Genomic DNA, 15,365 nt, shown 5'->3' with positions numbered 1-15,365 from the left:
GGTATTAGAAATCCTGGTAGTCAAATGAGTGTAGAATCTATCGCTTAAGCTACAAAAGTAGTTAGGGTTTAGACTTAAGACTTTCAAAAGTTTGATAATTTGAATAGGAAAATATTTTTATTGGAGTGATGAACTGTCAATGATTCCTCTTTCAAATATGAGATAAGGAGATAAGAATGTCAAAATTAGTAAACATTAAAACTGTTGCATAATTAAATCATCCAAAATCCTTGCTTTGATTGAGAGGACTAAAAAATAGCCATCTTTGAATAAGAGAATTAAGAAAACCTGATATTAGAATGAGTAGAATCACTTGCTAAGGCTACAACAGATAACAAAATCAAATAGCAGCAGAAATCTTTCTTGAAAAAGAAAAAAAAAACAATTTCTGAATATGAACATGATCAATGCAATCTTAAACATAATATATAGTAGTAATCTAAGTCAAATTATGTCCGCACAATGTGGATCTTGTTCTTTTGTTTTATTAGTTTTCTTTCTCTCTTTGAAAAGAGCAATAAATTATATTTAAGAAAATACGAATCAAGCTAGATTGATGTTAAAATTATACTGAAACAAACATATCAGGAATGGAATTGTATGCTAAGTTCAAAATACAAGGCAGTACTACCACTACCACCCATCTTATCTGTCTTTTAAAGTTTTTATACATCTCTTAAGAAAGACATATAGATTCCATTTATTTTTATTAAGGTTAAGACGTTTAAATTTGAATATACGTTCAAATATTGTGATTCAAGATTAAGACGTATAAATCTGAATGTACATCTAAATATAAAAATGTTGTATATATTAAAATCCGAATACTAAATAATTAAGATTGTTTGTTTTCTCAATATTTGAATGTTAAAGTCTATCCTTATTAAAATTAATAAATAGAAAATACTACTTAATTTTTTTTGTTGTTAAAAGCTTAAATATTCATTCAAATAAGCTAATAAATTCTTCAAGAGGAATATGCTTCCTCTTAAAAATCCAAGGACGAGTGTAAAAGCAACATAAGAGTTTCACCATCAAAGCTCTTACAACTCTAATAGCATGTTTGGCCAAACTTCTAAAATTAGCTTATTTTAAAAAGTGTTTTTCCAAAAAGTACTTTTGACGAAAAGCAGTTTGTGTTTGGCCCATTAATTTAAAAAACACTTTTGAGCAACATTTCGTGTTTGACCAAGCTTTCAAAAAATGTTTCTAAGTGTATTTTTCTTAAAAGTGTTTTCCAAAAAAAATGTTTTTTGGCAAAAGCTATTTTTTTAACTCTTGAAAAACTGCTTCTGGATCTCCCCATAACCACTTATTTTCTCCCAAAAGATTGACCAAACACCTCACCTTTTTTAAATAAACACTTATTGGAAAAAATAAGTTTGGCCAAACAGGCTATAAATCACATTACTAATCAATATTCGTAACAAATATATAAGGAAATTAACCTTAAACGTTACTATTTGTACTTATAATACCTAATTGCTTAGAGAAAATATGGCTAGAGAGAAGTGAGCACCATTAGAGCCCAATCTTGCAATTCTAGGCATCTTGCAAATAAGTCCTTCACTTGAATATTTACTTTAACCTATCACGCACCTTCAAATATTCTTGGGTTGATCTATTCAGACTCCTTAAGCTCTTAAAACATGTGGACAAGCTTCCATATTAAAGACAGCCCTTCAAGAGTGATCATTTTCTCTATCTTGAATAAAGATTCATCCTCAAATTTGAAACCTTACAACTTAACAAGGAAGTATGAGTCAATATGCAGTCCATGTAGCATCAAGATTAATACACATAATAAACCAAGACAAAGTCTATGTATTTTCCTAACTCAACTAATCGTAGAAGACATGACGACTCCTGGTCCTGGATAAGCACATCGAAAACATCGTTATATGAGCTCAAATAGTTTCCCGATTAAGCAAAAAATACAACTTCCATAAACTTATCAAACAAGGAAAATGTATTACATAGACCAAATATATAAATAAATCACATTTGTAAGACATATCTCGTAGTACACTTTCCTTATTCTGAACAATACAGGAAGTCCTAACATCTGGACATTAAGATCATTTAATTTTACCTTATATAGATCTTTAATGTATTTGAACCGAGTAATATAACTATAATTTCCATAAAAGTACACTAAACAAGAGTCAATAAGCTCATTTTTGTCAAAAAAATCACTAAAAATTTATGAACGAAACATTCTCCTAATTTCCTTCACACGTGACTCATGAAGGCCTGAAGCATACAATTTTTCACAGCAGTTACGCGATAAAGATAACCAATAAATATGAGTTTCTGATTTTATGACAAAGAATATTTATATTAAAGAGACATAAGAGATTATGTCTCTTAGCGAGTATTTCCCCTTAAATGGCTCTCACGCAGCGCACCGAATTAGTCGGGGGTTCAAATGAGTACCAGGTATTGGGTGAAAAAAAAAAGACACAAGAGATATTAGCAAATGAATTATATCAGATCAAACATTCATCATTTTTTAAAAACTTACACTTTTTGTAATTGCTATTTTATAATTCAATCATACTTCTTTATTTTAAAAATTTGATGCCCATTAATACAAGATAGATGCCCAACGCGCGTAATCGAAGACTAGTTGATCAATAAGAAATTTTGCGGTCCCCCTTGAAGTGGGCTTATCTATAAATTTTTGGGCAATTTACCTAAATAACTACCTATTAGGAGCAATTAACCATCCATAACTACCTTATGTATTTCAGTGTATTTGAACACACTGTTCATATTTACAATACATAGCTACATTATGTATTTGAATGTATCTCATAGGTATTTGGCTCATATGTTTATTATCTCATATGTATTTGGCATCTGGTCTTGCATCTGAATGTATTATGTAATATGAGATACAATATTAGCCAAATACATAGGACGAAGTACACTCAGGCCAAATACATATGACGAAATACACTCAAATACACTCAAAATACAAGGAGAAGAAGCTAGGAAAAATCTGTAAGAAAAATAATGTGGTTGGCTGGAGGGGCAGAGCCCACACCCAATAACCACTCCAGCCACGGCGGCTTGATGTATAGCTATAAATAGTAATTTACAAAATCACTGTAGCTACTAAATAATGTGGTTATGATTGTTATTGTTTGTTTATCATCTAAAGGTCTGGGTCATCACCTTTTAATCAAGAATTGAACCATTAGAGAGATGAACTAAGTGAATTGAGACTTAGGGTTTAATAAAAATTGTAGCTTGACTGTGAAATCTGCTTGTAATAGATGTTTTGATTAAATGACCTTGTAGATTGATAGTTGGTCACAAATTATAGTCCTGTAATGACCCTCCCGATCGTTATGGGAAATATAGGATCACCCTACCAAATAGAAGCTTCCCAAGGGTAGAACGAGCTAATAGAAACTCAATTGTATAAGACTAAGAACTGAAAACTTGGCTTGTGTTGTGATTATTGTTTGTTTGTGTTTAGTCCATTGGGGTTGACGTAGGAATTTAGAACTCCGTTGGGAATTCTGAGGCCACGGGTGAGTTTGTATGGTGAAATTCCAAAACAGTTCCCTACAAGCACCTATGGCGAAATTCAAGCTAGGGCAAGAATATCCTTGAGAGGTAAGTCTCAACCATCCTTTCCATCATTACGCTATCATCTTCATGATTATCATTCCTTTTATAGGTCTACAATGGTGAATTATAAATAGTAACCCTAGAACTTAATAGACTTTCAATAGTTGATGGGTTATGATTGTTATTGTGTGTTTATCATCTAATGGCTTGGGTCATCACCTTTTAATCAAGAATTAAACCATTAGAGACATGAACTAAGTGAATTGAGACTTAGGGTTACATAAAAATGGTAGCTTGACCATGGAATCTGCTTGTAATAGATGTTTTGATTAAATGAGCTTATAGATTGATAATTGGTGGTTGCTAAGGCCAATGTTAGGCTAATTTACACCAAGAAATCTTTCACCCATTGGAATGGGTCTAAAGGGAAGGGTGTTCTTTGAATTGATTTTGTGACTAGAGTGATTGTGACTTATTTAGCATTCTAATTGCTAGATTTTGAGCGTTCTAAGGATTTACGGAAGGGAAAGGCCGTAGCGGAGTAATCTGCATTGTCCCAGCTCTACATTTGAGGTAGGTTATGGTCTACTTGAGTTAGACTTTATTAGTTGATTGTACTTTGATTAGTTGATTGTTTGCGTTGTGACATTGATAGGAGAAAGCATGTCTAGTCTTCAAACATGATGTGTGTGGTTGAGATTCCTATATGTTATTGATTGAGTGATTATGTGGGCTTCGTGCCACTATTTATTGTATTGGAACTTACAGGTTGATGATGTTGTGATGAGAAGTTAATATGATCTTCTTGGTGGAATTGAGATACAAATGATAATTTGACTATTGAAAATAATGTGACACTAGATACGGATATATATATATATATATATATATGAAAAGGCTCATTTGATCGGGGGTGACGATGAGGCCTAGATATGAACAAGCACATTTGACTGGGGGTGAGGATGTGACCTAGTTGTGAGCTCGGGTCCGAGGAGTGAGTCCGGAACGAGTGGTACATGGACACCATGGGTCTCCTGCAGGTCATGACTACTGAGAAACGACATCAATTAGCATGTGTGTACAGCGTGTACATGGTTACTGGGGGTAGACTTATTTCTGTCATTTGCTTCTGTTGATCTGACTGTTGACATCATTGGGTGACTTGATTGTTAATATCCTTGGTTGACTTGCTGTTGGGTTATTTGATTATGTGTTATTGACTGGCTTGTCTATTTTATTGATTTTGTAATGTATGCATGGTACTAATCTTAGTCGGCCTATGATATCTACCGGTACGTAGTGTTTGTACTGATACTACCTTGTTGCATTCTTTTAAGTGCAGATTGTGATCCAGAGACTGCCACCCAACCTCATATCTAGCGTTGAGGCAGTTTGCTGACAGATTTAGGGTGAGCTTCTTTCCATGCCAGGCCGCCCGAAGATCTTCTTTTTTGATGTCTATTTTCATTCCAGACATTGTTGGTTATTTATCTAGACAACTAACATTCCGTAGACATGTTTTGGATTAGAGTCCTTGTACGGTGACTTTCGGATTTTGGGGTTGTAATAGTTAGGACTTCCGCATTTACTTCATTATTTTATGGCATGACTAAATTTTGATTTATCTTGTGCTTGAATGGGTAATAACTGATTGAATTGATTAATATAAAAATGGGCTTGAATGAGTAGATGGCTTACGTCTTGGGTTCGCCCACTAGGAGTTAGTGTGGGTACCAGTCATGGCGGGTTGAGTTGTGACAAGTCCCTTGCACATCCTCAGATAAAAATGACCAGATTTTGTTAGAGCAATTTGCCATTGTTGTGTGATGACCAAGCCTTCTTCTATATGTATCCAAGTCTGATGAATTTTGAAAAGGTTCTATCAGATCAATTATAGAATAATGATTCCTCATATTTAGATTAATCAATCTCTCAAAAGCTTCTTGAGAATTGACAGATCTTATGTTCCAAAATAGGCTTTTATTCATCATTGTTTGGCATACTTTGAGACTATGAGTCTCTTAGTTAAAATTCTGATAGGTCCAGTAATTTCCTTAACCGGTTTCCCCCTTTTGATCTTTAAGTTGCTTTCTTTGAGATTGCCAATTTTCTTAGAAGACAGATCAACATCCTTTGTTATATGCTCAATGTTGATTTCCAGATTGTTTTTCCCTTCATCATCACCTTTTTGTTTTGCATCTTTGGACATCCCCTTGAAAGAAGATTTCTGAGAATTACTGGTTCCTCCAGGAGAATTCTTATGATGAGTTTTCTCCTGTCTTGGGGTAATATTGGGTGCAGTATCTTCAATTGTTTCCTCAGTGTTGTCTCTCACTGTATTTCTAGTACTATTCCCATCCCCTAGTTTCTCTGCATCTTGTTTGTCTTCTACATTCTTTACATCTTATACGCTTTATGTATTATCAACATTAATGGTATTGGCTTCAGCAGGTTGTGTTTTTGTATTAGATAGACCATGTTGTGAAAGTACTTCTTCTTCAAATTTGTCCTGTGCTACATCCTGCTTTTTGGGTATTCCTTCTTCAATTTTGTCCTCCTCTATATCATGGTATGTTCCTGATTCCCTCTCCTTTGTATTGTTCTTTTGTTTTTGTGTGATGGTCTTGGGATTGTTCTCAGCATCATTGGATAGACAAATTTGTGATTGCTTATGTGTTTCATTACCCGGCTCCTTATCAAGGTTCTCAATTGTCTCAACCCTTTCCTTGGTTACTTCCTTGTTGATTTCTATACCAGTATCCTTACAAAGTTCTTGTATTTTCTCTTCCTCTGCATAGGAATTATGAGTTTCCACTTGAGGATTGTGCTTTTCCTATTGATTGTTACTACCACTAGGTTGATCCTTTCCTAGTGTATGTTTTACCGGATTCCATTCCTTTTTCTCTTTGGGATATCCTCCAATTTTTCTTTTAGAATTATAAGTGTGTTGCTGTCCCTTTTGCTGCTCTTTATTTTGGTGCTGCTGCTTATCTTTGTTGGCCAGTTGTTGTCCTTTTTGTTGGTCTTTGTTGTGTGGATATTGCCCTTTTGGTTGATCTTTGTTTGGTGGTTGCTGATTATTGTCATGTTTCTTATCATCTGGGTTTTCTTTTGTTCTTTGTTCTTATGCTTCTTCTTTGGTTTGAGTTTAGCATGTAGTATGAAACATTCAGATTCTTTGTGCCCTTGAAGACAACATTATGTGCAATGGTTAGGCCTGTAATCGTATTTAATAGGAACCCAAACAGTGTTTACCTCTCATGTCCTAGCTTTCTTTATCCCGATTTGTATTCTCTTTGGGAATTCACTGAGTAGGTCTACTTGTACTTAACTTTTGCACAGCTAGGTCTAGTTTTATTTATTGTAGCCATATCAACATGTAATGGTTTCCCAACAGCTTTGGCCATCGAGAACAGGGATTCTTTCACCAAAAAAATATGGAGATAGAGTCGGGAAAGATATCCAGGCTATAGCTATTGCGGTTTCTACCGCAGGATTGAACCATGGTTCCCATACCAATGGTCGCATCTGAAAATAACCCTCCCTAGCTTTTAGATAGAAAGCTGGCTTGGAAAGCATATGCACATAGTCTTCTAGGAGCGATACAACCGTGCATTGACCTTTAACCTCACATTGTAATGGTATGATCTTGCGTAATTGTGCTAGATCTGGCCAGCCATAGGAAAATTTTCCAATCACTGCAAATTGAAGATTCTCCTTAATAATCATGTTATTAACTTCAGCTTCATCCCAAATTAAGGATGGTTCTCCATGCACGTAATTGAGTTCTTTCATGGGTATAGTGATCGATGAGGTAACTTTAGTTGTGGGTAGCAGTTTTGATGCATATGATATTGTAGGGGGTGGTGGAACAACCTTCGGTGGCCGTAGCCATGATCGTAAAATCTTGATTTCTCGATTAGCGTTACGGTGGGCAATTTAGAGAGAGAAAGTAGAGAGCGCGTAGAGATGATTCTTAGGATTCAGAGATGACGTAGCTTTTTATTAAAGTGGTCGCATCACGTGCATTATAGTTGCCAATACTTCTCCTGTCTCAAATTATTTATCGTGGTTATTAAAAATAATTGTCTCAAATTATTTGTCGTTTGCGAAGTTCAGGGCACAATTAATTACTTTTTTCCCATTTTACATTTAGTAGAATTTAGTCATTAATGGAGATGACAGATAAGTAGAGTAAACATTTAATGTAGAAAGTTTAACTTATACATAAATAATGGTAAATTTAGTCAAATATTTCGCCTAATTAATATTTCTTAATTAAGGAGCGTATAAAATAAAATAAAAATGATAAATAATTGGAGACGCAAGGAGTACTCTCGACCATGAATAATCATAATTTCAAGGTTGACAATGTCTATGCAGCTATAGATATCACTTATCTTTTATGTGACCCCAAATCTCAAACCTACCAATTAATTGTGAAGGTTTTTAATTAATATATATGTATTGGTTTTTTTGTTTCTACTTTCCAGAAAAGTCTTCTCTGCGTCGCTTTCGAACTTAATTTTCATTTGCCGTTTAGAAAATCTTGCAATAATTTCCCCTTTATTCTCTACCTTTCTTTTTCTTTTCCTTCTATATATGCATACAACACATTTTAAGATATGTATGTTGACATAAACAATTCTCGTCAGTCAAAGTCTACAGCTGCATGGGTACTGTACCCTGTTCGTAGTGTTTCGTCAGCAAATTTATCTGATTTCAGAAGGACTTGTTTTCCCTAAGGAAATAATAAACAATATCTAGTAGTCAAAATAAGATTTCCATGCTTTGTTTGTCAAGCGAAAAGGAAAAGCCACATGACCCAACCAATTTCAAGTCAACACCATTTGAGTAACTTATCTTTCTTTTCTTCTACCAATCCATATTATTGTGACATTCGCAAGAATTTAGTCGTGTCAACCTAATATTAACAATTCGATCTATATATGAAATGAATATATATGAAATGAATTGGAGGATTCTAATAGCATGTTTAGCCAACTTTGTAAATCAATCTTATTTTGAAAAGTATTTTTTTCAAAAGTGCTTTTCAAAAAAAGTACTTTTGGTAAGAAACAATTTGTGTTTGGCTAATTACTTTGAAATATATTTTTGAGCACCAATTAGTATTTGACCAAGATTTTAAAAACAATTTGCTACTCCTTAAAACACTAATTATTTTCTCCTATAAGCTTGGCCAAACACATCATTTTTTTACAATAAATCTTTTTTGGAAAAAATAAGATCTTTTAGCCCCTGAAATCTTACTTTCTATCCTATATTAATGCGTACTTTGCAGTTTGCATATATATATTTCATGGGATGTTCTATTTGTTTGCATCAATATGTCAAAGTAGTTAGCGTTTGAGGCTGGTGCTTTTCTTCCATTTCTTACCGAGTGCAATTAGTGGTAGTTATTGTTAAGAATGAAAAAAAAAAAAAAAAAACTGCGATATAGTATATGAGAGAAGAGATGGATAATTTTTATTGAACAAACTAGGCTATATATAGCCTTACATAACTAACTCAGTCTAAAATTAAGTTTTCTGAGTCCAACAAACTCTAATGACCTGAAGGACATAAATAGATGAGGAATCCCATAAGACATAGACTTTTATTAACTGAATACTAAAGTTAAACAGTAAAAAGACTCCTAACAATTCCTCTCTTAAACTAAATATATGAGCATTCAGTTTACATTAGACTTGAAGCAAACTCCCAAAAGTTCTCGCAACTTCAAAAAAGCATCCAGCTTGAGAGGTTTAGTCATCACATCAGCCAATTGTTCCTGTGTAGCACAATAAACAAGTTCCACGGTGCCCTCCTTTGTTAGTTCTCGCATGAAGTGAAAACGTACATCTATGTGCTTGCTACGACCTTGCATAATTGGATTCTTCGAAAGTTTAATTACAGAACAATTATCACAACGAACAACAGATGTCTTGCCTTGACTAGGATCAAGCTTTTCCAAAACTCTCTTCAACTAAACTGCTTGGCATGCATATGAACAATAGCAATAAACTCTATCTCTGTAGTAGATAAACTCACTACTGGTTGTTTTTTTGAAGACCAAGATAATGCCCCTGAGCTCAATAAAAACACATAGCCGATGTGCTATTTCTATCTTCCAATTCTCTCGCATAATCACTGTCCGTGTAAGCAACAAGTTCATCATCTCCTCCTTTTTTATAAAATATCCCAAACTCAGTTGTACCCTTTAAGTACCTCAACACCCTTTTTGTTGCTTATAAATGAAGCTCAGTAGGATTCTCCATATACCTACTAATAAGTCTCACCGCAAACATCATATCTGGCTGAGTAGCCATTAGATACATGAGGCTCCACACAATCTGTTTATAGTAAGTCTTATCCACCTTGACTCCACCCTCATCCTTCATGAGCTTAAATCCTGGAACAATTGGATTATGGACAAAATTGCTTTTATCCATTCCAAACTTTTGCAGTACCTCTAATGCATACTTCTTTTGACCGATAAAAATTTCATCTGATCTTTGAGAAACTTCCAGACCAAGTCCTTCATGGAACTTTTAAATTCAGCAAACATTAATTCATTATTGCCAGTAAACATAAGATCATCAACATATAAACTTACAATTAAGACGCTGCCATTTATCTTCGTCTTGATGAACAAAGTATGCTCATAGTCACACTTCTCAAAACCTTGCTTCATGAAGTAGGCCTCTATGCAACTGTACCAAGCTCGGGACGCTTGCTTAAGCCTGTAAAGTGCCCTCTTTAGCTTATACACCTTCTGTTCATCTCCCTTTTGCACATAAGCACAACGTTGTTCCACAAAAAAAAAATCATGTAATTCTCCATGTAAAAATGCAGATTTTACATCTAGCTCATACAAAGGCCATCCTCTTAGTGCTGCAAGTACAATCACCAATCGAATTGTCTCCATACCCGCCACAGGTGCAAATATTTTTGTGTAGTCAACCCCATGTTGTTGGGCATACCCCTTCACTGCAAGCCTAGCCTTATATTTGTTTACTTCTCCATTTTCATCAAATTTAGTCTTATAAACCCATTTAACTCCAATCTTTTTCCCTCCTTTAGGCAAATCCATTAATTCCCATGTGTCATTTCTTTCTATTGCTTCTATTTTCGCATCCATGGCCTGCCTCCACTTCTCATTTTTTACAGCATCTTCAAAGTAAACAGGATTTGTATTGATGGCTACAAACATAACCATATCCCTTTCTTCTTCAGATATGTCGTCGCCTATTTGATAATCTCGCATCCAAACTGGTGGTACCCTAATCCTCCCTTGTGCCACAGCAGAAGATTGATGTTCTGCAGACAAAGGATCAGAAGGCAAATTTTCCTCTATTTCTTCGGAACAAGATTCATCATCTTCTTGTATTGCGGCAATAGGAATTAACTGCTTCGTTTTCACATTCATCTCATTTCAAATCGCACACAATTGTTTCTTCATGCTTCTTATCCAAATCCCAACTTCGATCTTCTTTAAACACGACATCCCTACTTATAATGATCCTTTGTGAAATTGGATCATAAAAGTCTATAAGCTTTCAATTCCTCACTAATTCCCAGCAAAATACAACACAAACTCTTATTATCCAATTTTGATCTAGTATGATTATGTAACACCCCGTACCTTTAACCTAAGCTTTGAACATGATCCTAGACTTAGAAAACCAGATAAAGAATGTGGGAATTGGAAATTTCCTCTTCAGCTGTAAGATGGTGGTTTACGCCCATGAACAGTGACTGTATTTCAGTTTACGGGCCGTAAATCAAATCGTAAACTGGTAGTTGAATGTCATATGGTTAAATACGGACCGTATTTCACAATACGGCCCGTATTTCAAATCGTAAACTGAAACCAAGGATTTTTTAGCATTCTGGAATTTGGCAATTTGATGTCAAATGGTTAAATACGGACCGTATTTCAAAATGTATTTGGAATTTGGGAAAACTTCCTTCATGAAAGTTGTAGATCTTTGAAATACCTTTCCAACAGTATATTATGGGGGTCAAACGGACATCTGTGCAAAGAGTTATGGCCATTTTACTGAAGGGAGGCAGTGCTGTCCATATTTCAAAATACGGCCAGTATTTCAAAATACGGCCCGTATTTTGAAATACGGCCAGTATTTAACTGGGCCGAAAAATGAATTTTTCCAGAACAGTATATATTCATCCATATCAGTTCAAATCATTATTTTTCATTCCTTCAAGCCCTAGAACGACTTCATACCCTCTTGCATCATCAAGAACACCAAGGTAAGCCTACTCTAATTATTCCAAATCAATTCTAATACCTATCCTTGTAATCTAAACAAGAAATTATCATTCCTAAACTAGGGTTTTCAAGAAAACCCATCTCAAGGTTCAAGAATTCAAGATTTTGGAAATCTTCTTCAAAGCTCAAGTCTTTAATTCAAGTTTTGGAGCAATTAAGGTATGTAGAACTTCCATCCACATGTGGGAATCTCTACGTTCTTCCCCATGCTCTGTTTCTTGATATCCATGAAGTTCAAACCCTAGGGCATTAAACCCAACATATTGGTAGCCCGTATTTATGTACATGAATTTCGTATCTATATTCGTTATTGTATTCCTAATCTTCCATTACGGTTATTAGGAACCCTAGCTTAATCCATGAATCATGAATTCTTCCTCATGTATTCTCATTATGTTTATATGAAACTTTATGATTTTATGTAGCAAGTTACAAGCATGTTTTCAAGTCAATTATATATATATAATTATGAACTATTGTTATTACTCATGAATCAAGAACATGTTTGCAAAACTATGACAAGTTATCTCATGAAACCATATTACAAGATATTTCATGAAACCATGTTTACAAGTTATTTCATGAAATTATGATTACAAGTTATTTACAAGTTATTTCACGAAAATCATGGGCTTCTTAGCCAACTATATCAGGTTCATGTTTTTGGGAATTGCTTAGTTAACCGAGAAGGCTCAGATAGCCTGAAACTACGTTGCCACCGTAGGATAAGGGTTGTCAGTAAGGAGGCAACACCTTCATTATGCAGTTTGGATCCTTACATGCTTATTATTACTTAAATCTCATATCCCTGGCAAGGTTGTGAGTGTTCTGCTGGTAGGACGCAAGTACCAGACCATGTTGTCGGTTATACTATAGCATTCCCCACGTTACAAGCAGTTTTACATACATGTATTTCCATTGATTTACTATTTTCAGACTTTACTCACGTTTTATGCTCATGTCCAAGTTACATTCAGTTTCAGTTCATGTCCTATACCTATATTGTGCCATGTTCTTCATTTCAGCAGGTTTAACATACTAGTACTATTCACCATGTACTAACGTCCCTTTTGCCCGGGGCCTGCACTTCACGGTGCAGCTACCGATTTTCAGGAGCATACATCTGCACAGTAGGATCACTTCAGTTATTAGCTTATTGGTGAGCCCCACTCCTCTCGGGGTTCAACATAGAGTCTGCATTAGTATTCAGTTTATGGTAGTCCAGGGCCATGTCCTGATAGTTAGTATTCAGACATGTTTTAGAGGTTTCATAGACAGATGTTAGTTCACAGAGTCAGTTGTGCTTTCATGTTTGCAGACTATTATGTTTTCATGATATTTCATGCTATGAGAAAATTTCAAGACTTTATTCCGCAAATTACATTTCCTTGATTCATTTAAATTGCATCATATAGATTATGTTGTTTTGATGCCCATGTTGACAAGCAAGCCATGAGGTTCGCTCGGACACATGCAAGCAAGGCCCGAGTGTCGTGTTACTCCCAGGCCATGGTTCGGGGCATGACAGATTAGGCACATGAACATGAGGAATGCAGCCAAAAACTCTAAAGCACTCAACTAAGGGTTTGACTTCACTCCATGCTTCGTCTGGCGTCTTATTTTTTACTGTCAATATGGGACTTCAATTCAAGACATGGACTGTCCATTTTACTGCCTCGGGCCAGAAAGTCTTGGGAATTTTCTTCTCTAAGAGCATGCTACTAACCATATTCATAATGGTTCTATTTTTCCACTCCGCGACCCCATTTTGTTGCGGTGTGTAAGCAGCTGTTAATTGTCTTTTTATTCCATTCTCATCACAAAAATTAGAGAATTCTTGTATGAAAGCCCCTAATAAAAGAACTTGTGTCCTTTTCTATGTGAGTCTTAAACTTTTTGAAAATAGCAAAGGCTTCAGACTTCTCGGTCAAAAAATAAACCCATAACTTTCTGCTAGAATCATCAATGAAACTAAGCAAATACCTTTTGTTGCTGTTAGAGATGGGCTTGATCGGACCACAAATATCAGCATGTATTAGTTGCAGTATCTATGAAGCTCTCCAATTACTCTTCTTTGGAAATGGATCATGTTGTTGCTTTCCCACCAAACAGTCTTTGTATAGCTTCAAAGGAGAATTGAGTTGCGGTAAACCGTGCACTATCCCTTTTGTTGAAGAAGCTCAAGTGTCCATACCGACAGTGCCAGAGTTGCACCATATCTTCTGTGATGGTATTGAAACAAGCAGATGATATGAGCTGAGATATACCATGGACAACAAACATCCGTTTGAAGCCATCGTTGTCTTCATAATTAAGCCTTTGTCAGGATGATACACCTTACATTGGTCACGTTGAAACAAAATGGAAAGCCTTTTTTCCTGTAGCTGCCTAATACTCAGCAAATTATTTTTCAAATCTGGGACGTAAAACACACTTGTGATGACTTGTATTGTTTCCTTCACCTGAAGCCTTATACTGCCCTTTCCTGCGACACTCAAGTTTGAATTGTTACCCAACTTCACAGAATCTTTAAAGCTTTCATCAAAGTGGAAAAAATATTCCTTATTTCCTTACATGTGATTGCTGCATCCTGAGTTAAGATACCATGTATCCTGTTTGTCAGCATTATCAACATACACCATCAACAACATCTCTTCTTGAGTTTTTACATAATTTGCTTATTTTTCCTTTTGCGGACTTTCCCATTGAAAATTCCCAAGCTTGTGATAGTTGTAAAACTCTACTATAGCTTTGTCAAATCTGCCTCTTCTCTTCCACGACCTCCTCTTCCAAAGCCTCGACCCGTTCCACCAGAAAGTTCTCCATGGGAAATCTTTAAGGCATGTTCATCCTCAATTAAAGGGCTCATTTGTTGTTCATGCACAAGCAGACTTCTTTGCAGTTCATCAATGGTCAATGTGCTCATATCCTTGGACTTCTCAATGGAACAAACGACATAATTAAACTTGGAAGTCATGGATTTAAAGATCTTCTCCACAACCCCTATATCTCCTTTGTCCTCCCCATTTGCTTTTAACTTATTAGCAATGGCAAGAGTTCGATCAAAATATTCATTCACTGTTTCCTCGGCCCTCATGTGAAGAGTTTCAAACTCTTTGCGAAGAGAGTGCAATTGTGCACGCTATTACCCTGATATTTCTGCTCATAAAGTCTCATATGTCCTTTGCCGTATCCTTTTTTAGAATAGTTTCTAGGACTGGATGGTCTAATGCCAAAACAGATAGTTCTTTGCTTTCAAGTCTTTCAACTTTTGATCATCAACGTTCTTCTTTTACGCATCTGTCATGCCTTCTGCTGCTGCACGAATTCCATTCTCCACCAGGCGCCAATATTCCTTTGATCGCAGGAAATTCTCCATGAGCATCGCCCAATGGTCATAGTATCTATCAAACTTTGGTACTGCTGGTTGTACAAAGGAAATTTTTGTTGTCGTGTTGGAACTATGAAAAAATACCTCGAAGACTACTGC

The 15,365-nt window shown here is 35.5% G+C and overlaps 1 protein-coding gene across 1 annotated transcript; it reads right to left on the bottom strand.

Moving 5' to 3' along the window:
- Positions 1 to 14,618: 14,618 nt before the first annotated feature.
- Positions 14,619 to 14,972, bottom strand: LOC132601369 (uncharacterized). The gene has a single exon (XM_060314465.1). It carries the CDS (start codon positions 14,970 to 14,972, stop codon positions 14,619 to 14,621), a length of 354 nt encoding a protein of 117 aa, XP_060170448.1.
- Positions 14,973 to 15,365: the final 393 nt, after the last annotated feature.

The sequence above is a fragment of the Lycium barbarum genome, chromosome 7 (genome assembly GCF_019175385.1).
Source record: "Lycium barbarum isolate Lr01 chromosome 7, ASM1917538v2, whole genome shotgun sequence".
Lineage (NCBI taxonomy): Eukaryota > Viridiplantae > Streptophyta > Magnoliopsida > Solanales > Solanaceae > Lycium > Lycium barbarum.
This window is presented reverse-complemented; position numbering and strand designations above follow the sequence as displayed.